The sequence below is a fragment of the Aulonocara sp. 'chitande type north' Nkhata Bay genome, linkage group LG14 (genome assembly GCF_057382095.1).
Source record: "Aulonocara sp. 'chitande type north' Nkhata Bay isolate Kocher_YH1m ecotype deep benthic linkage group LG14, A_spYH_male_GT1.1, whole genome shotgun sequence".
NCBI classification, from domain to species: Eukaryota; Metazoa; Chordata; class Actinopteri; order Cichliformes; family Cichlidae; genus Aulonocara; species Aulonocara sp. 'chitande type north' Nkhata Bay.
In genome coordinates this window covers 29115937-29138402 of record NC_141357.1, presented here as the reverse complement: position 1 = coordinate 29138402, position 22466 = coordinate 29115937, and the positions used below count along the sequence as shown (strand labels likewise).

The 22466-nt window shown below is 40.5% G+C and overlaps 1 protein-coding gene across 4 annotated transcripts; it reads right to left on the bottom strand.

Moving 5' to 3' along the window:
* Positions 1 to 5240: 5240 nt before the first annotated feature.
* hnf1ba (HNF1 homeobox Ba) lies at positions 5241 to 22184 on the bottom strand. Of its 4 annotated transcripts, none has more exons than XM_086261948.1 (10): positions 21576 to 22184; positions 19578 to 19777; positions 19051 to 19318; positions 18740 to 18963; positions 12043 to 12197; positions 10871 to 10997; positions 10607 to 10789; positions 10000 to 10112; positions 9623 to 9667; positions 5241 to 7280 (listed from the first exon to the last, which is right to left on the bottom strand). In XM_086261948.1, exons 1-10 carry the CDS (start codon positions 21944 to 21946, stop codon positions 7188 to 7190), a joined length of 1779 nt encoding a protein of 592 aa, XP_086118074.1. In that variant the 5' UTR covers positions 21947 to 22184; the 3' UTR covers positions 5241 to 7187. The 4 variants fall into 4 exon arrangements, with proteins under 4 accessions (XP_086118074.1, XP_086118072.1, XP_086118071.1 ...); XM_086261946.1 differs by having other exon boundaries at positions 5241 to 6464; positions 21576 to 22182; XM_086261945.1 differs by having other exon boundaries at positions 5241 to 9667; positions 21576 to 22183.
* Positions 22185 to 22466: the final 282 nt, after the last annotated feature.

Genomic DNA, 22466 nt, shown 5'->3' with positions numbered 1-22466 from the left:
CCTCTCGAGTCCTCTGCCACACTCAGTCTGCGGTCAGCTTCCATCGCAGCGTCACAGTCATTTTAAATTTCTAATGGAGAATCTTCTTAACTGTATCTTAATTTTAGCATTATGTATATGCTGACTTTGTTTCCATTATGTGGTTTTTGTTTTTCAACTGAACGGTTGAGCGGTAGTTCTTTAAAAACGAGCCATGTTAAGCCACCTTACCAAGAGTAAATAAGGAGTAAGAGTCATTACATCTCAAATGACCAGATTTTAAGGGCATTTTCTGTTCAATGATGAAAATCGAATGAAAATAGAGTTTTCTTGTTAAAAAGTTAAAAAGTATTCTACATGCTTTATTTTGCAGCATTGTGAAATTCAGCTCTATATCATTCAGAAATTGTTCCCACTTAAGAAAGCCCGTCAGCGTCTCTTCATCCTCAGAAGACTTAGAGACTTCCATCTGCCACTGAAGGTGCTCAAGAACTTTTACTCCTGCACCATCGAGAGCATCCTGACGGGAAACATCTGCACCTGGTTTGGTGCAAAGAGATCTGCAAAGAGTGGTACGCTCGGCCGAACGCATCATTCAATCAGAGCTTCCTGACCTGCTGTCCATCTACACCAAGCGGTGCAAGACTAAAGCTAGGAAGATTATGATGGACCTCTCCCATCCAATATTAAGTTTTTTATTAGTGTGTGCTCAAATATGGACTTTGCAGGAGTGCTGGATTTCTTTTTCATATTTCCACAAGTCAATATTCAAACATTTTTCAATATGATGGGCAGATGTAGGCTGTAGGCTTTCATCTTTGATAGTTAAGATATTTGTGTTCAAACATCGCCTCATCGCCTGAAGGCCCCGAAAGTAGGTCGATGGAACATTTTAAAATTTATATGTTTACATATATTTTGAAATCTATTTGACATATAAAGCTAAAATTTTACAGAAATCATTATATGTGACCAAACTTTGGCAAAGCTGAAGGCCGATTTTGATTTGAGATGGAATGACCCGGAAATAAATACACATTTATTGTGAATCCTCTGGAAGAGTGCCATCGTACAAACACATGGGCATAGACAGATAATTAGTTTTAATTTGACATGAATAGTTAGATTTTTTATTTATTTATGCTTATTAAAACCATCAACATAATATATAACTCTTGAGATCAAAAATCTCTTGTGTGCAGTTGTGTAAACTGGTAACATGGACACAAATAAAAAAGGTTAAAAAACTAAATATGTTCATCAAATCTACAAGTGATAAACAATAAAATAGATTGAAGAATGACTTCCCACTACTTTTTTGGAGAATGTAAGTAGGCAAGGAACATGGGAGTAAAGTAAGAAAAGCTTACCTGTGGTTGAGTCTATGAAATGATGGAGGAGACCTTCTGACTTGAGTTTTAAATGTAAAATAGTGAGTAAGCACTCAAAGGCTTGTAATAGTCAGTGTCCGATATATATAAATCACTGTGAAGGCATATGCACAAGTACAGTGGGAAGCAACTGGGGTTCTGGCAAAGCATGTAGGGAACAATATGGAGGTAATACTGCACCTGTCAATAATTATGGAAGCATTTATTTTTCCAGTTTCTGGTTTCATATTCAGTTGCCTGTAAATTATAATCGCAATATTGTGCAGATGTTTCTTACAGTGAACTTTATGCATTGTTCCTCACTCTCTCAGTACATGAAATAACAAATATGAGGAAAACAGATTTGTGTAATGTTAATACTACTCCTACCACTAGTAGTACAAAGTAGTAGTGGGAGAACTGGTAGTCTTATTACTTTTTAATGACTTTTTAATTATTAATGTAACCTGGAATTTTTAAATTTGGTTCATGCTGAAATGTTTGGAGAATCATAACGCAGCACTAAAAATAAGAAGTTTTTCTGACTATTTTACAGACAGCTGACAAAGGATCAGGTCAGGATGACATAGTCGATAACCCTACAGCAAACCACATAGGCTAATGAGCCTAATCAGTGCACCAATAAAATACCACTAATTAGTGAACAAATATAAATTATCTTTGTAGTCATACGATCAGTTGGTGCATTTCTAACAGTCATTCAAGCGCCTGCAAATGAATTGAGTTTGACTTAAATGTTTAGAGACTTTAGTGTTGTATTTCAGTCTCTAACAGATGCAAATGCACCTTCTGGTATTTCAGTAGCTTTTGGAGAAAAGAATAAAAAAAGACATGGTCAGATCTATAGAGGCTTCCTGGATCTGTGAATCAAAGGTCTTATTGAAAACCAAATGGAGAGACAACAGTGGATTACAAGGGTTTCCCCAGCAGGGCTCCTCGATACAGGCTGCAGGTCAACACAGGGACTCAAAGCACAGTTCGTGAAATGAATCACAAGATGGTGGGTTTTTGAACAAGACAGTTGTGGTGACTTTATCACTTGCTAAAGAGTTGAATTTAAAATGTGCCACTTTATAACGATGAAGCAAAAATGGCCCTTAAATGACCAGGTCAGTTAATAAAAAAACTAATTTATAGATGAAAAACCCCAATGTGAAACACATGCTTCATGAAAAAAACAACAAAAGGCTAAAAAAAAACATCTTTCTTCCTTCTCTCATGCTTGCACTACAATCAGCTGGTTTCAGTTTGTGTGCAGGGTGGAAGAAAATGGTGGAGTGATCTAAAGGTTTTGAGGAGGTATAAACATTACTCATGTTGATATTGCATGAAAGGACAAGAGCGCAATGGTAAAGTGTAAAATGCATCCAGGACAGAAACAACTGCTTTATACTGCTAACACAACTTTGGCTTTCAGGAAGCACCTGCACAGACAGCATGCTAGCTAGCCAAGAAACCACAATGATGTTAAAGCCGAGCGTTGTCTTGATTCCAGCACAGCAGCCAGACGCTGATTTTCAACAGGTAACGAAAGCGTTGATAAGCAGTCAGGCTTGCAGCATTGCAGCACAGCCTCTCTGGTCTGGTTTTCATCTTTGCTTTGTGTTGATGGTTTTGTATTGATACATAAAAACTAAAAAAAGAGCCTATGTGTGTCCTCACTAGGATGGGGATTTGTGTTGTTGTGTGAAACTGTAGCCTGTAGCTTTGTATTGTTAAATGGTAATTTTGTGACGATACATTTCAGCTCAATATATGAGAAAGTTAAGTAATGAGCAGTAAACAAGTTACTTTCTTTAGTGAGTAATTAAGTAACATACTGCATTACCATTGAGAAAAGTAAGAAGTAATATGTAATACATTACTTTTTTTGAGTAGCGACCCTAACACTGGCAGAGAGTCTGTGTGAGGGCCAAAGCATCAGGCGAGGTAGGAGTTTTGACACTGAAGGCAGGTGGTAAGTTCTGCAGCAAAAAGAAATGATCATCTCCACAAACCTTTTGAGTGGATCGAAGCATTACGTGCTCTAAAACGTCGTGGTAGATGGCTGCATTGCCTTAGGACACACCAAAGATATGACACACCAAATCAGCACAGATGGCAGAAACCTCAGGCTGGACCTCAAACACCTCCCCACGCTTCCTCCAGACTCCAGGGCCTTGATTTCCAAATGAAATGCAAAATTGAATTTCATTTGAAAAGAGGAGTGTGGCTGTGTGTTCACAGCTAAAGTGAGAGATACACAGTATTTAAACTGTTTGAGTAGTAATTACCTCGAAATGAAATAGTCAAATAATCGGAGATACTGGACTTCAGATTTTCACGAGTTATAAGTCACAATCAGCAAAATTAAAACAAAAAGGCAGGAAATATTTGCATGTGATGAATACAGAATATATGAATGTTTTACTTTTTAAAAAAATAAATAAAATTATGACAGACTACTTTTTGTACTAGTGTAATTCACATTATTTTTATCCATATTAAACTATTTAAGGGTCCAATTCCATCCCAGGATAAAGGTAAACGTCCTGAACTTTGCTGTGCTCTTTCCCGTCCGGGACAAGTGAACTCAAGGCATGCTAGCAAAATGCTCCCTGCAGTGTAACAGCTATAGAAGCGTCTTGTACAATAAATTAAAGTTCAAGCAGTGCACTGACTTATATATCATACTATCCTGACCTAAATAACCATGATATGATGTCTCAGCAAAAACTGTAATGCTACTACATTTTTTAGAGTGTGCTCAGTGTCAGTAAGATGTAAAGTCTGAAATGATTTGTGCTATCAACAGGGTTCAGCGACCTTATTGCTGGAAGCGTAACGTGCACTTTAGATCTGTGAACTTCAAAGCGGCTGATTTATGACGCTGCAACACGACTACATCTTTGTTGGCATCATAAACTGATAGTACTTACACTAAAACACTTTTTCATCTCAATGGGCAGAAACCCATTTCAAATTTCATATTACTTTAAACGCCGTTTTTACTCCGCTGCATTTCTTTTACAGCTCAGTTTTAACACAGTAACGGGCAGGGTGGTTACAGTGTGGGTGGATGGATGATTATAAATGATAGATGTACCATTGTTGAGCTCTGTGAATCAAAATGACGACAAACACATGGTCAGTTTGAAAAAAGGAACACATTTTACTTGAAATACCAATATTTTCTCACAAAGTATAAATAATGATTTAAGATTGATTTCGATTTTATACAAAAATAATACATTAGGAGGAAAAGAAAATCATGTCCTGTCAAACAAGTACGAGTGCCTTCTGATCAGACGGCAGTAAATATGCCTATAACAGTCACAAACCAATGACATAATAATAACAATATTATGACCTAATATTGAACAGGAGACTGGATCTGCCACATCTTACATGCCAGTTGTGTTTGCATAAATGCCTTTTTTGTCTCACAGGTTCTTAAAGCAAGAAGAAAACTCATGGTTGGTGCTAAATTTGGTTCACTATTGTCCAGCTAATGAGCCTGCGACGGTGTGTTCAGACAGAGAGCAAAAGCAAGATTTTGGAATTTTGGCACACAAAATTAATGGTATGACTGAGTAAGAGGTGATTCAGAGGTATCCACCTATGAGAGAGGGGAAGGAGGAGGGGAGAAAGAAGGATGCTGGAGGGAGGGATATCAAATTTGCATGAACCCCACTTTGGTATCTCTCTGAACAAACCTTAATACTGTTAGCGTGGGCGTCTGTACCCACAGCAGCTGCTCCTCTCCCCGACATTTCTCAGCCTTTCTGGAATCCTGCAATGATTAGAGCCGTTCCTGTCACAACATTGTCTGACTTTTATGTTTGTTTTGTTTCTGAATACTTGACATTATTATCATTCTACTCAAGGGGGGGGGGGGGGGGGGGGGGGGGGGGGAGATCCTGTGATATATATTTTATGATGAGGAGTTATTAACAATATTTGTACTATTTCGGATTGAAGAAGGACGTGGGAGAGATAAAGAGAGGGCGGGTCCCATTCCTGAAATTCACCTGAATCTATGTGCAAACAACAGTCAGAGGTTTCCTGAAGGGGAAGGGACACATTTAGAGTCAGTGACTCAGTCCTTCCCTCGACGACTGAGGCAAGGCCAAGATTACAAATGTGGCAGAGTAGCTTATGAGACACGCAGCTGCAATCGAAGCTCCTATACTTTGGCATATTTTGTCACTCTTACACCCAATGTGCTTTTCTTTTATTTACAGGCAGCTGTTTTCACTGACAGTGTACAAGTGTGTGGAGTTTTGTGCAGAATCCAGTTATACAAAGCATTGCATACACCTACAGACGCATTGCATAGTCCTTTCAAGATTGTCAAAGTCTTTTTCAATCACAGTATACACACTGAACAACTGGGAATGACAAACAGGCATTCATCCTTTGCACTACTGCTAGTACAGTAAACCGAGTGTGAAAGAATAACATGGAAGACTTTTAGAATGTCAAACGCAAGATCAATAAAGGTTATTGTGATTGTCACGTAGTCTGCTCACGCGCAAGGCTTTCAGCCCAGTCCTACCTCGGCCTGCACACAAGCAGATCAGTGTCTCTGTCCCTTAGTGCCAGCGTGACTTTGTATTTCCACCTTAGATCACAGTTAAAGTCATCGCAGAGCCTTCAGTCTGGTTCGTGAGCAGTTTTTGGTGCCCGATTTTTGTTCCTTGGTAATGTCACAACAGAGGATGACTGCAAATTGTTAAAAACAAAAAAAGAGAGAGAGAGAGAGAGACGGGAGGATGGAAAACTGAACACTGTTTTCAAAAGATTCGGTTAAAATCATACATCCCTGTTGATCATTTGTGTGCCACAGAGGGAAATCCAGACTCCTCCCTTTCAGGTGCAGGTGAGTTGGGGGGGGTTTGGTTTTTTTTTTTCCACTGTCCCCTTTTCTCATTTCCACCGCCATGCCCGCCGTCGTCACTCCTCTGCGTCTGTTGACTGACTCATCATCCGGCACGCTGTTGCGGGTTATTAGGAGTTGTCATGGTCACCGCGATGAGAGGGTGGAAAAATGCGCTCTGGTTGCCGGGCACCGAGGAAGTCAGGTGGACGCTCTCACCAAGCTTGAAGAGGACACTGTGGAGGTGGAGGATGAGAGAAATGTCAGACGAAGCAAGGCTGTGTTTCATAAAACAATAAATACAATCTGTCCAGTAATTTACATATACAGACACACAACGGTGATGATGGACTACAGTGAATTCCTGTCATTCTGACCCTTTTCTATATGTTAATGGGGTGAATGGCTGTTTATGGATAAGCTTAAAAAAATGAACGAAGCGCGATCGTCATATTGGTTGAATTAGACGGCATAAAGGGAACATTTCATGTACCTGATGTTTCAAATATATAGAAGAAATGTGCATTTATTTTATATTATACCTCAGTATAATGAAGCGATCACTAATTAATACCAAATTATAATGATCCACCAAAGTAACAGAACCAGTCAATGACAAAGCTGCCATAGGTGATATTTTAGCCATTTGGGGTCAGTGGAAAGACGTCTTTAGCACACTGGCACCGTCAGGTGTAGATTTTCAGTTGTTAACCTTGTTACTTTACAATATAAAGCGCCTTGAGGCGACTGTTGTTGTCATTTGGCGCTATATAAATACAATTGAATGGAATGGAATAGATATGGTGTTTTTCATGTGCTACAAAATGTATGAAGCTAATTGTGAGACAAAAAAGCATTCAAAGCCAGGCAGTTTATCAAAAACATGGATTCAATCAGCCAGGGCTTCATTCCTTACAAACCTATTTGTTAAAGAGCAGAAGCGCTTCATAAAGTCAACTCTATCTCCAGCCTCGGCTCCAATCTGACCAGTACCATGAGCTGCTGATGTTCTCTCTCTCCTGTGCGATGGTTTCTCCTTCACTTATTCTCTGCTATGTAGAATAACACCCGAATAAGTGACCAGCTGTCAGACGGTCAGTATTCGTATTTCTTCACAAACTTCACTTCACATGTTTCAAAATAAAAGCCTTTTCAAGAAATGAGGGGTTAATTCTTAAAAAACAAAACAAAACGAGAGCTGATGGCTGTTAATTTAAAGCAGACGTGTTATTACAAGAGCATTCTACGGCAAGAGGGTAGAGGATCAGCGGTACTCGTGACCGGTTGATCAAACAGAGGACAAGGCCAGTTACCTTTAGCAGCTGAGGTAAATAAAGGCTATCAACTATTTCATTCATGTGAATGAGAGAGAAAGAGCAACTGTCACGTTATCATCATCATCTGGGATGGTTTTAGTTCACTTTTAATCTTGTGTCTGTTTCAAAAACTACTTGCTGAAGGGCTAAAAATACTGAATTCACTGCAACGTTCAAAGGTTAGCAGCAGCTGCCAGCAAATTTTTCAGGCAGAATGGTTTCTCACATACGCTGACATCAGTAATTAATTAAGACAACTTTGCCCAGTTAGCTTAGCCTTTACTGGATCTTCAAAATACAGATGAATTAACTGAACAAATTTCTTTTATCAGTTAAGACTGCAAATGCAAGACTTTTACTTGTGCAGTGTCACATTTCTACTTTTACTTCAGTGAATACTTCCTGCAGCCCTCCACCTTGATGCGCCACACCTGACCAAATACATTCCTCATCCCTCTTCTCCTAACTCTGAAAAGCCGTTTCCATTGAAACGCTCTCTTCGTTTAGACTGTTTGTGGAATTTATTTTTCACCTGCCTCTCTAGGGGTGGAGGCAGCTGACCCCGGTGTGACCCCCCAGCCAGCAAACAGCGTCACCTGATAAAGCTGACACGCAGCCAAGACCTGAGTCATTAGACGGCGGCTCTCTGAGCAGAGGCGAGTTTGAAGCAGACTCAGGTATAATGAAAGGTTAGTAAACAGCAAGTGTTATAAAGCCCGAGCATGCTGGTGTCACGACAAGGAGGCAAACCTATCCAAATAAAGTCCTGATAAGAAAATACCTCGGAAAGCTTTGGGGCTAACAGGTCACTAAATAAAAAAGAAGTGGTATAAAATAACCGAGTATATGTGCACTTTGTCTGGAATTTTATGCTACTTTGTACTTCCCTTCCTTTATGGCTAACATTTTACCCCAAAATGCGTTTAAAATATTATGACAAAATACAGCTAAAGCCTCATTTTTACAAAAATAACCTGCTATAATCTGGTAGAGAAAAAAGCTGAGATTTCAAGATGTAATTATTCATAAAATTCTTATTTAAAATTAAATATTTTGTCCATTTGATGCGGTCTAATAAAACTGCATTTAGCTACACGATTAACTTATTAATTCAGACGATAAATAGAGAAATCCTTATCAAACAATAACGATAATCTGAGCACACAGATCCATGATATCATTAATAAAGAATAAATATCTTTTTTTTCTTGGCTAATATGTTGTGTTCAACTCACAAAAACGAAAATATTACAGACGGCTTCACCAACAAAAGGGATCTCCATATAGGTTGAACATATTAGGTAATAAAAAAAGTTTAAAACCATTTTTACATTAGTGGTTTTAGTGCTTTTACTTAAACAAAGGACCTACCACTACAGGTGACAACATCTATTTTTAGTCAGTTTTAAGGAGGCAGTAACACTTAGGTTAGAGGAGTTTTTGCTATTTGCTGCTCACAGGATACACAGCGTTCTCAGCTATCCTCCCCTGCAGCCATCAGTCTGGCAGTAGCAGCTCACGGTACAATCACTCTGTCTCAGCGTGGGAAATTGAGTGTGTGAAAGCACCGTGGACAACATTTCAGGCTAGAGCGATCACCGAGAGCAGGGAGAAGTAGGAAAGAGGAAGAGATGTAATTAGAAAAAAAAAAAAGGAGAAAAAAAAAAGCCGCCGCCCCCTCACCCAGCCCATCTCATCTCCAGCCTCACTGTAGCATGGAGGAAAGCTGCAGCACACAGGGGTTGAGAACTTTGATTAACAGGTCTCATTTCCTGATCGCAGAGGTAAGTCTCGTCGGGCAGAGGAAAGTGAAAATAGGGAGCATTAATCAAGAGGCGTTCAGGCTGAGGGAACATGTGATTGATTAGACAGCTGTTTAAGAGGAAATAGGAATTCTGAGGAGTGTCCTATCCATACATCCGTCTCTCCTAATGAAAGTGTTTGAACATCAGCCGTAAACAGAAAGCAAAGGGATCAACGTGCACAGCCACAACTGTCCTAAGTGATTTGATGTGTGTTTGAGTTTGATAATTTCACTCATGTAAACTGCGTGACTGAACTAATAAAATTGTATTTACCCAGGAGAGACCCCCAAGTTGCACCATCTTGTTTACAGGAGCGTCCTAATGTGACAGGAATCAAACAAGTCAGCACACCGTCATAACACACACACACACTTCTCCCTGCTGTGATCTAGTTCCTGCTGTTGCAGCGAGCTTTGATGGTGCTGTTTCTCTCAGTCAGAGTAAGGTGAGAAGGATTTTTCTTTTTTTTGTGCATCAGCAGGGAAACACGACAGTTGCAAAGAATTACAATATAAAATGCAAATTGAACGGTGATTCTCATGCAAATGTCCCCGTAATTACTCGAACTGAAATCATCATCGGCGGGTAGGGGAAGCGGTCAGAAGGTGCGTCTAACTGTAGCTGTTTGTGGCACGGGGTTAAAGTCTCACCGTCTTGCTCGAGGATATGGAGCTGAGGGGGCTGTTGGCGTCTGTGACCACCATGGCTGAGGAGAAACGTGACGGGTGGGAATATTGCGGGGGTTCTTGTTTGTGCGGATACACTGAAAAAGGGAGACATAATAGATTATTACACTTCCATAACAGGGACAAGTAAATATTTATTAAGGTTAAGAGCTGATCTACAGCTGCAGAGAGGAAGCTGCATACCTGGTGTGTAATATTATATTCAGCAACATTTACAAACTATCTTCTTCCACTTTTATTTGTGCTTTAGTTATTAAGAGTCAGGGTGGGAACTCTTTGCTTTAAACCACAAAAACTGACTTTGAGAGAGAAATCAGACCAGATGGAAGCATGGTGGCTGATTGTGGTGTTGTTTTAGGCTGGATTACTCTGAGCTCCTCCCCATTAAAGCTTCAAATCACATCAAAGTTTTTTTTATGTCTAAATAAACACATTAAAACTGTCTGGTTACAAGTTGTGCTTTGTTTTAACACAAGGCCTAAAAGCTAATGTTAGAAACCTCCAAAAACTTGTTAAAAATGCATACTAGTGCCTACTGGACTGACAAAAACAATCAAAATGTGTTACTGACTGTGTGAGTGTGTGACGGAGGCCATGAACGGCTGCTGGCTCATGTGGCTCGGACTCTGCTGCATCAGGCTCTGCTGATGAGGGCTGTGGAGCTGCTGGGAAAACGGCACCGGCTGGAGTGCTGCAAGACTTCCCGCCACGCTGTTGATCACTGGCACCGTTTGAGACTGCGATGTGTTTAAACCTGGTGACACCCAAGTAAGATGTCAGTCACCGCGTGCCTTTAGAACAAGCGAAAATTTGTATTGATGTATGCTAGACATACTTTGTGCTATGGCCATGACTCCAGACAGAGGCATGATGAGGTTCTGTGTCTGCTGATGGCTGTGATGGGAACTGTGGATGTTTGTGAGTGTGCTGACCGGAGGAAGTCCTCCACCTGAACCTGAAATCTGTAAAGAGATCATGGAAATAAAATTACAGTACAGTTTTATAGCAGTACTATTTGTTTTTAGCTGAGCACTACACTCAGAGTTATCAGAGTACTGGCTATGTAAATTCACATAAATTCATGTTCAAAGTGAAAGAGATGTTGGCAGTTAGACAAACAACAGACATAAATGTTGACTCAGTTCGGATTCTTTTGTACGACACCACAGTTGCGTAATTCCCATCACACACAAGAACATACTGATAAAGAAAAAAATTCCAAGGAAAATAAAATCATAATAAAATGTCGCCGAGAAGGCTGTGTGAGTTGGCGTTGCGCATTCTCCGCGCATGTGGCTTCAAACAAATGCTTCACCCAACATTTACAGTAATCTTTATCTGGATCCTCCCCCTCAGTGGGGCTGCGTTTATTTGACTACAGCCTCCTGCCCACAGAGGAGAACTTGGCCTGACTCACATCTGCGTAAAACAACTGACAGCTCTGACCTGCCGCACACTACAATGCCTGCCCTCATTTCACATAATGCAGGGCAGAGGTAAACTGTGCTGTATGACTAATTTTTCCCCAGTTTCCAAACAAAATAAACAGTTCAAACGGACGGATACTGTAATCCCTGATGATTTGAATAATGCACAGGTTTCCTGATCACTGATCAAATATTGAACTAGGGAAAAGGGGAGAAGTAGATGCAGAAAAAAAAGTATCGGGCATGATCAAATGTTGGCGTCATTTCTCTGGCAGAACAAGCAACACTCCACCTTTGGCTCCTCTTTGTGAGGCATTTAATCAATAGGAACAGAATGTTTCTTTGTCAGGTTTATTGGCTGAGAGATGAACATGCCTGGTGCACTTTGGTGATGGCTGCCTGCTAGTACAGCCACCGTGGCTCCACCTTCCAAACACAGCAGCACAATGTGCTAATTGTTGGCTCTTGCCAGCACGTCCATGGGAGAGGAGGTTCAGGAACCTACTTTGTACGTTTATGCTAAACGCAGGCAGGTTCTTATCTAATCTGAGGCCACCAGGGCCCAGGTGTGTTCACTCACCATCTTGGCGTCGGGTGACAGCAGACTGTGGCTGTGGTCCAGTCCTCCCGGAGACACCTGCTGGAGCACTGACTGGCTGGTCGCCATTGCGTTGCTACTGTGGTGACTGATGGCCGAGGAGGAGGTGACCTCACTGGGAACTTGCCCGTATCTCACTGAGAGAGAGAGAGAACCAGAGAGAGAGCAGGTTAACTTAACTTGTCTTGCCTCACGGTCGCTGTGTGCTGCAACTATTGCAGGTATATAGGGCAGTGAAGAGCATTGGCTCGTCAGTGCTGAGCAGTGACACTGTCACTCCAACCCACCGCACTCACCTGCTCTTTGACTCGGATAGGGGAGGACTAAGCAAACAAAGACAGTGACCCGTCCACTGCTGCTATCTGAGCAGCTTAGCCAAGGCCATTCACTGTGTACATGCACTCACATAAGCAGGACTCCCATCAGACTCTGTGACCAGCATACAAACATTACCAATGATGTTTGTATTACGTCAGGGTTACGAAAAGATATTCAGTTTGAACAAAGGTTGTCCCTAGTGCTTTTTTATTTTTCACCTTATAGAGCAATATATTTGGTCCAAGGTATTTTAATAACTGTCATTAAGAGTAATGGTAGCTGTACTTAATGAATTGTCTAAAAAGTATATCATTTAGACTCTAATGTTAACTTTACTTTCACATTTCCTCCACTACTTTAGGCTACTGTTTCACTTAATAGTTGTACATTATGCTTAGGAACATATTAAATGGGGCTTTCGATGTTTTAGCTAATATATTAAATATCATCAGCTTTTATTCCAGTGTATTTAGCTTCCAACTGTTAGCCATACTGTTAACTAATCCCATTTTTATTCATATTTGTAGCTAGCAATATATTAGCAATGTATTTCTAACTAACATTTTTATGTGTTTATCTATACTATTGTCCAATAATTTCAATTGTTATCTGTACTTTTTCGTACTTTGTACAAAAATACCTGGGGGGTTTTTTTGGGGTTTTTTTTTTACATTTTTACCCAGATATTTAAAAAAATTTCATTGTGTATTTCCAGCTAAGAATCTTATTTGTTTCAGTCTCTGAAGAGGATGTGCCTTCTCAGTAAATGATGCTAAATCAAAATCATATAACTCCATAATAAGTAACACTAGCACAAAACTGTAATGATGGTTGCAGAGCCAAAACATTAGCATTTTTAATGGCATAGCAAAAATAAATTGCTGAAATAAAGATTTGTCAGCTATTTATCTAAAGTTTTGTACTATTAGTGCTATTTAGGTGCCTTTAGGTACTCAAAACTGGAGTTTTATCTATATTATTATCCAACTATTTTATCTACTTTTAGCAATTTTAATAATTTTAACTTTTAGCTGTACTTTAAACAGATATATATTTGTAACGAGATATTTCAATTTGTATTTCAATTTGTTTATCTGTGCTATTAGCTAATAGTTTCAGCTGTTATCTGTACTTTCAACCAAAAGCATCCACATTTTATTTGTGTTTTTGCTAGCTAAACTTGCTGTTACATGATTTCAGCTAATTGTTTATTTGTTTCACTCACTAAATACGAGCAGCACAGATTCAGCACATTTATGCACGATGCTAAATCTAAATCATATAACTCTAGTGTGATAGGTAGCACTAGCATGAATTGAAGGCCAAATGGCGGAAACATTAGCTTGTCAATACTAAACAGGTGAAATTAAGATTTGTCAGCTATGTCTTTCAGGTTTTGTGTTTGTGCTACCTATTTAACTTGGGTACTCAATACTGGGGCTTTATTTATCAATACTATTACCTAATTATTTTTATTTGTTTACCTTCAGCATAATTTCAGCTAGCAATTTAAACTGTTATCTGTACTGTTAATCCTTTATAGCCCCCTTTTATATATATTAGCTAAACATTAAAATTTCCTTATCGTCAGTTTTACCCAATATTTCTATGTATTCATCTCTGCTGTCAGTTAACGATTAGTAATCACTAGTTACCATTTTTGTTTATCTATTCTATCAGCTAAAACCTTTTTGTTTATTTACCCAAACTATTATCTAATGAAAAATCTGCACATTCAATCAAGATATCCAATTTTTTATTTATATTTTTAGTTAACTATACAAGCTTTTTATTAAGACGTTTTAGTTAAATATTTATTTGCTTATTTATACCACTAGCTAACATTTTTAATTGCTAGCCATTGTGTTGATTTGCTGTTTGTTTTGTTTTTTCACATTTTCATTTCAATAATTTAGCCATTTCTATTGGGTGTCTGTTTCAGTCTCTGATAATCCGTTACTTAGTTAAGATTAGTCAGATTAGTTAAGCCGGTCTTCTCAAATCCCCCTACTGGAGACCTATCCTTCTGTTTGCAAGTGGCAGCCAATCACAAGAAAGTTGGAGGCTGGCCTAAAGGAGATGAGACTAAAACAGCTTGTATGAGAGGCTCTGGTCCAACGCCCAGCATGCAAACTCAGAATGATAGATAATGACATTTTTTCAATTGGTAATCATACTAAGAAACTGCCATAGAGTAAATAAAAATGGAACTGAAAATGAGAATAAAAAGTGTCTTATAAAACTGGGAGCCTAGTTACAGTCCACATTCCAAACTTTCAAGTTTTTGTTATATTTCAAACAGTTTAAAGAGATTCACAGTGAATCGATGAGAATAAATTTAATGATATCACTTAATCCCCCGTCTAGACTACTTTCTGTCTCTCACTGGAGGCCCATAGGAATGCTCCACCTCCCAACTGACAATCAAATGTATGTTTGCTGATGCAGGCCTCCCTCTGATATCAACAGAGTAAACATTACACAATTACAAGCAATGCCAAACACATTCTTATCCTGTGGTTTCAACCTCGCACTGTCACACAGTGCTTCCCTCCCTCAGTAACAGTGCAGAGACAGACTCTGTTTGCACTAAGATCAACATCATCTTCCCCAAGTCCCACGTCCCTGACCCAGGTGTGACAGCCGGAACACCCTGCAGAAGTCGGAAGTATTGATATGCACACATTTCGAGATAAAAAGAGGGAGAGGCTTTGACACAATAGGTGAGCAATGAGAGGGACATCGATTTCTAGGTGTTGCTGTGCAAATCGTATAGTTTAGTTTGCTTCTAATGAGATTTTGCCAAAACCACTAATCATGAAATCGCTGTAGTTTACAGCTCCATCTTTATCAATGCATCTACAGCTTTAACCATAACAATCTTGAGACACCATTTCTCTACATTTGCCGAAATCTGTCTTTGTACAGGTTTAGGAAATCCGATAACCTGTTACTGGGTGAGCTTCCAGATCTTCTAGATGCTGATTTTAAAGTTTTTCACTCCTGCTCCAAGTCTTTCTTTTAAAATACGAACTCTTGTTAAGCTTCTCATTTAAGAGATATGCAAGTAATAGCAATCTTTTCATTTAACTATCGCCAGTAAAGCAAACATATTTCATGCAAGCACATCTGATAATGCGGAGCTATTGCTTTGAATATGGATAGTTAAAATGCAGCTACTTCAAAGCTGCTGTCATATTTCATCCTCTAAAGTACCTGTCCTCCATTTTGTACGGCCAACAGACATCATATTGTGTCCTGCAACATACTATCAACCCCACAACACCCCGCCGTGCCTTGTAAACACTGCCACAGAACAATAAAGCACTCCATTGGACTCATGACCCCCATTGCCACACAATAGAGGAGGACTCATAAAAAGTCAGTTATCTCGGAGCTGGGCCACCTCTTAAAGGATGCTATTCAGGAGAGTTTTGTTTCTTTGGCTTCTGTAGTAATTTAAGCTGCAGGGAAGCTCAGACTTCCACAAACTAAAGTTAGAAACTAGGGTTTCTAGTCTTTTTGACGGCCCAGTCAAGAAAAAAAACTGCAACTTGCTTTTTGAGAGCAGGGGGAGGGCGAGAACTTCAGGATGGGAGTGGTAGCATGGACCTTCAGCAGGTTTAAAAGCCTCTAGCTCCCTGTGTGACCCATGTAATATCAAAGCCTGCCTCCCCAACCCCAGGCAGTGCTCATTGTAGTGCCGCTGAATATGACAGACCTCCTGGGTCTCTGCAGGACGTAGCCAGTCTCCTCTTTGTAGCACTCTGGGAGCACTGGAAAGTGCAGAGCTAGGCCATTCCTTCTGTGTGTGTGTCCCTGTTTTAAGCTAGCCTGAGGTTACAGAAAGCAACACAACCCACACATGCTACTGTATCTGATCTGGAACTTCTGAGTTTGCTAGTTTGGTAACGTGCAGAACAACACAGTTCAGCTTACACAGCGCAATTTAGCTTCAGCTGTCAAATTACCATCAATCTAAAACACTCCATCACAAGCAAAAGTTGTCTATTCAGAATCCTGCTTAACAAAAAGACAAGCATTATCTTCACAAACCAGGTTACGTGATTGGTCCGATTTGTTTGTCTGCTTGTTAGCAGAATAACTCAATAAATGACACGAATGTTTTAGCAGCTTGGACTAACATGCACGTGATTCGCTTTTGTCCATGGAAATCTGAATTCATGTAAGATTGCTTTTACATATTCCTATCAAAGTAAAACAGAATAATTTAAAACCACCATTTTTAGAATATATTAAAATCTAATACAATCCAGACATCCTTCTGGATCCAGGAACTCAGTTTGTGGAGGGAATTTTTAGCCTTGGTGGAGCCATGCAGATACTGACTGCTCCTGCTGATAAAAAAATGACTTTTTGCATAAAGAGTAAAAGTAACTTTCATGCTGAAAACTCCCAGTTTTGTTGATGAAACTAACAGTAGCTCACTGTTAGGTTAGCCTCACTGTAAAAGGGTATACAGAAGACATCAGGCTTTTTTAGATTCAGCTTTAAAAAAATAATAATTGTAAAACGCAGAACTTCAATACAAAAATTAGGATTTTTGAATGATTTTCATTCATTTTTATTTTTTCTTTGGCCAAGAAAATGCTGATTGATAACCATACCATTTTAATGACACCTATAAATTTGTTTGAGGAGCTCCTACTTTAAAGAATAACGGCTAAATAAGATGCTTTTGATAAGCTCAGTAAACATGAGTGGATGAATATTAGGCACTTATTACATGGGACGACACAGACGGCTGCGATAAAATACTGTAAGCAATCTGCTTGAAAGATCAGTTTCATTTCCTAAAAAGGTCACCACCAAAAATGCACGTCACACTGTTTGACTGTCTATCCAGTTGTGACCAACTGATCAACGAACCAAAGCAAAATCAATAAAAACTCCCTGACTAAGAGGAGTTCCTTTGAAATGACCCAGAAGTGACCTCCCTTGTAAGACTGAAGGTGTGGCGGCAGTTTAAGGAGGGGGGTTACCAGCTTTCTCTATAGGCGAAGAAGGGGTCATCAGTCCTGTCTGGCCAGAAAAGAGCCAATACCACAGTGGACAGCTCCTGCTGCTCCAAGTCTGCGACCAGCCTCAGCAACTATACTAATGTCCATGAAGGTGAGGAGGGGGGGCTTTAAATTCAGTCCTCCTCCAGGCCCAGCCAAGATAAATGAACCTAGGTTACAGTGACTGCAGTCTTCTAATACACCACAGACAATGGGACCTCCTGCTGGAGCAGAGTATAGAGAGTAGAATCAGAGGAGCCCCTTATCAAAGGCCTGGGAGATGTAGCAGCAAAGGATTTTAATTGTCCATTAAGCATGCATAATACAGGCCGTGCCCTAGCAACGCAATGAGGTGCCCCACTGGGATATTATTGTCAGTTCAGGGGATGACACTGAAAAACAGCTGATGCTGTCAGCATGATGCCAGCAGGACACCTTGTAAGCAGCCAGCAGAGAGATTTTGGTGAAACAAAGTGCTCTCCGCCATGCACCAAACCTTCCTTTCTTTGCATCCTGATATCCAGGCCTGCTCAGGTGTTCTCAACAAAAACAAGGAGACAAAAAACCTTAAGCAAATAGACAATCCACAAGTGGGACCAGTTTATGGAAAGGTAAAAGAGCAAGACAAAGCAAACCATTAGTCTCCCCTTCAAAGCTGGACTCGTGTTCGAACACAAGAGGATAACAATGGGATCTGAGTGAGTCTCTGAACACAGAGGTTTATGGAGGGTGAGTGATGGCATGGGGATAATGCTCTGTGAGCCCTAGCTGCTTTGTTTTATGTAGTATACGCTAGGTAAACTCAGTCAATACTAATTAGTTTGGATGCAAACATAAAGGCAAGGTGAAATGGTCAGAGCAACAGTCCACAGCCTTCTCCTTGTTTTGGCAACTCCGTGAGTCCTTAGAAAACTCGATGGAAGGAGGAAATGTGGAAATGAAGGTGGTACATCGAGGTGATGTCTGTTCCCCCTTCTATGACCCTGGCCTGACCCTGGCCTGTCACGGGGTTGCTGCCCTTTGTATCATGCCTCTCCATGCTGACTTTGGAGTGGAGATTGCAGGTACAATGTGGATTGTTCTCAGTGTTTTCAAAGATCAGAATAACAATGCCACTCGCTCAGCTCACTCACTCACGCTCATTGATCACTTGTCCTGTCTTTCTCTGGCTCTCTGATCACATCAACTGTGAGCCTCTGTGCTTTCCTCACAATAGTTTTACACCAAAGAAAATGAAATCATGCACCTTTTGCGCCACCGTCATCAAGTCTCCCATAGGCTGATGTTAGCATGTGTAATCTGCCGAACCGCTTGCAAAGCATCACCACTTGACATCTTACTTGGAGGTGAAGCGCTGGCCTGGGGATGATGCGGTGAGCCATGAGAGAGCAGAGGGTTGATGCCGTGGCTCGGAGCAGTGATTGCATCCATGGCCAACTTCTGCCTGAAGGCTTCCTCTTTACGCCGGTTGGCGAACCAGTTGTAGACTCGCACTTCCGTGACCAGATTAGAGCCGAGGCCTTGAGCTTTGGAGGGGGAGACACCTCTCTGAAGACACTCAGCTCTGCGGGGAACAACACCAGGTGAGAATGTGGCGGTAGCACTGCACGGGCAGCATTTTTGTGCTAAAAGTGGCCTCATGTGTGTCTACCTGTTACACTCCTCCACCAAAGCCTCCCGCTCCTCCTTGCTGGGGTTCTTCTGCCGCTCGTAGGCCTGGTACAGGATTTGCTGGGACGCAGGCCCCCATTTGAAGCGGTTGCGCCTCATTTTCTTACAGGAGGGTTCGATGCCCACCTCTTCGCCGGGCTGACCCATGCTCTGACCGGATGGATTGAACTCTGCAAAATAATAACCCTGATCTGGATTTCCTTTGTCAGCCATACTGCTGCCAGGACCATGAGCTGCCTGGTTGAACTCTGAAAATAAGAAGAGGCTTGTTCAATAACGCTGATATCAAAATGCTTTCTTATACAAAGTTTGGCACTTTGAATGTATAAATTAGATGCATTTTCACTTTTGATGCATAATGAAAAATAGTTGCATGTACATGCCATTCTTCAGGGTGAGGAAACATGATATCCCTACAGGTTTCAAACCCAAATAAAGCAGCGTGCTGCTGCCAGCTAAACATTTCAGGCTGTGGCCAAGCTGTGAGAAACTCAAATATTAACTTACGTCGTAGAATTTCCCGCTGTTTCCTGACATACCAGGTGTAAAGGGCCGCTCGCTTCTGTGTTTTCATGGGCGTTCCTTTGTTGAGGTGCTGGGAAAGGTGAGACTGGTTTAGCCCTGTGATGTCCACCACCTCGCGTTGGGGGATGTTGTGCTGCTGCATGTAACCTTTGATCATGCGGGCAGCACGCCATGGATCCTCTCTGCGTTCAGTTAGAACAACAGGGGCAGAAAACATGGTTCATTGCAGCACTCAAGTACGTGCAGCGTTCAGGGGAAAGTTATGAAAAGAAAATCCACCATTTACTCAAACTTTGAGGCTCAAATAAAGAGTTCTGGAATAGTCATGCTATTAAATCACTAGTTCATGTGAGATTGTATCATTTCAGATGTGGAAATGGTTTTAAAAGTTCATATTTAAAGTAAATATAAAAGTGAAACAACTAGTCATGAACTTGTTCCCTTTTGTTGTTTCCCTGTTTTCAAAGCCTGGAGTTTAAGGGGTTTGTAAAAATAAAGAGTCTCCAACACAGACAACCCATTTATTATTCCAGCCTGCTCAGTGAGCTGTAAATATTTCCAAAGGTTAGTTCAGCTCAGAGTAGATTTAAGCAGCATTGTTACCTAAACTCTTCGATTTAATATAGAAAGAGTAAAAATCGAAATTAAAACCATAAAACAAACTTTACATAGGCTGTCTTAACTTTAAATATCTGATCTACTCAAAGTATAAAATAAAAAATAAAACAAGACATAATTTAGTATAGCACAAACAGCAGGATATTCTTTAAAAATGTAAAAATGCAGAATTTCTTAAGATGATAATCAAACCTTAGGTTACAGTCATATATTAGGCTCTAAAATTAAAATTTAACCTCAAGGAAAACTCCGTTAAGTGATTTAAAAAAAAAAAAAACTACATTAAGTTGTATGGAATTTATATCATATATAAATTTAACTTCAAATTTTAAGTTTAAGTGGTAAAACTGTACCTTTATATTCTGGTTAATTTTTGTTGCAGCGGTGTCTATTTAAAAAAGAGACGAGTGGAAATTGAGCCTTACCGTGCAATCAGACACTAACAGGCCCAGACACTCGGACATCGGTAATTATTGCAAATCTGCGCACGTCTGTTTGTTTTGGAGAATGTGGAGGCCTACATCTAAGTCTGTGGGTTAAGTGGGAGATGTTAGTTTATAACTTTTGACAATGAATAACCAGATCTCCATTCACTCTAATCACACGCCACTGTGTATCTTTCAGTTGATGATTTATAGAATAAAATTAATAATAACTTAACTACACGTGGGTTCGTTTTGATATTCTTCCGGTGCTGTTAGTGGATGATAGAGCCTCAAATATTAGTTCAACGACGATGAGTGGTTTGAACGAGAATAATTAGAAAGAAATGGCTTCGTGATGGGATATGATTTTTCCGTGAGAGGGGTTTACAGACAGAGGAAGAACCGGAAAAACAAAAAAATTGTCACAGTCAAATTGATTTAAATATAATAATAATAATAATAATAATAATAATAATAATAATAGAAGTTGTATCGTTACTTTATTTTTGTGGAGTCCGTGCGCCCGGCGTTTTTATCGTCGAGAGGTGGAGTAGCTATAGTTAATAATAAATAGAAGTAAGTTCAGCTGATATTTTGCAAAGGTAAAGAAATAATAATCCGTGTGGATAATTAGTAACCAGAAAGTGAAAACCTAATCGTGGCGGGTTATTTTAAAATTGTAAACAAAGCCTGAAAAGTGTTTTAGGGATATTACTGCCTATTATTATTGTATATTTTTTAACATGTTAAAAACCTGATTTGAAAAAGGCGTAAACTTCTAAATTAAGAACACATTGGGCGAGCTCAGACGGATAAAAGTAAGCGAGCATATGCGCAAATTTCACTTTCTTGTCTTCTCGTCTGCCATAAAAAAAATAAAATTTCAAAAAAATAATATAAACTTTTTAGAAGATAGAAATTTGTCAGGAGAACTTACGCCAACATGCGCTCCACCTCCGCCCTCTGCTCCGCGGCCTCCTCCGTGTTGAGCGATTGGAGTTCCTTTAGTATCGGCGGGGTGTCGTAGTCGTCCCCGTCCTCGGAGCCCTCGTCGCCGGAAAGCTTGCCCTTGCTGTGGCCGTTGGTGAGCGTGAGGAAAACGGGCTTCGTATCTGCGTCCCCTCCGTTCATCTTGCCGCTCTGAGGCGACATGGGCAAGTTCTCCAGTTTTACTCCAAAGTTCGGCGGGCTGGGGTCCAGGTCGTCTAAGGCCTGGATCAGAACATCTTTGGTAACTCCTGAGTCCAGCAGGGCGTTAAGGAGCTCCTGCTGCAAGGATGTCAGTTTCGACACCATTTTAAAGAACATTAAAAACACCACATAGGCCTACTGTGTGCGCGCTGGAGCCGAGGGTTGAAAGGGAGGATCGTGGGGAAAAGACCAAAAGGAAAGTCAAAATAAAGTTCCTTTCTCCCTCTCTGGCTTTCGGCTGCTGACACCTGCTCCGAGAAGCTGCTTCACTTCCCTGTTGAAGGGGAGGGATGGAGCTACTTTGCCATGATGCTTTCTGAGAGCGGGGGAATATAAAACATGGTAATGAGTGGGCCGGCTGATGGGAGCTTTTATGTAAATCCACAGAATAAGGGCCGCTTTGCGCCGAGGCAGACGTGTTTACACTGCTGCACGGCTGCTTTTATTGGCCCCCCTTATCAGCAAAACTTTCGTGGACTTCGGACCCTGTTGTATATGCCATAAAGACTAAGAAGGGCTGCGCATATTCAGCTGCGCTGGATCAGTAGTTTTATTCCATAAAAGCACCGAGACAGTTAGGGACAGAGTTCAGCTAGTACAGTACAAGTACTTTTTGGCTATTTAACTTTATTTGTGT

Excerpts from the sequence above, each read along its gene's own strand:
- hnf1ba (XM_086261948.1), bottom strand. The coding sequence starts at position 21,946 with ATGTTCTTTAAAATGGTGTCGAAACTGACATCCTTGCAGCAGGAGCTC. Across the intron at positions 19,319-19,577 it reads ACAGCGGGAAATTCTACGAC|AGTTCAACCAGGCAGCTCAT; the intron begins GTAAGTTAATAT and ends TCTTATTTTCAG. Across the intron at positions 18,964-19,050 it reads TTGGTGGAGGAGTGTAACAG|AGCTGAGTGTCTTCAGAGAG; the intron begins GTAGACACACAT and ends TGTTCCCCGCAG.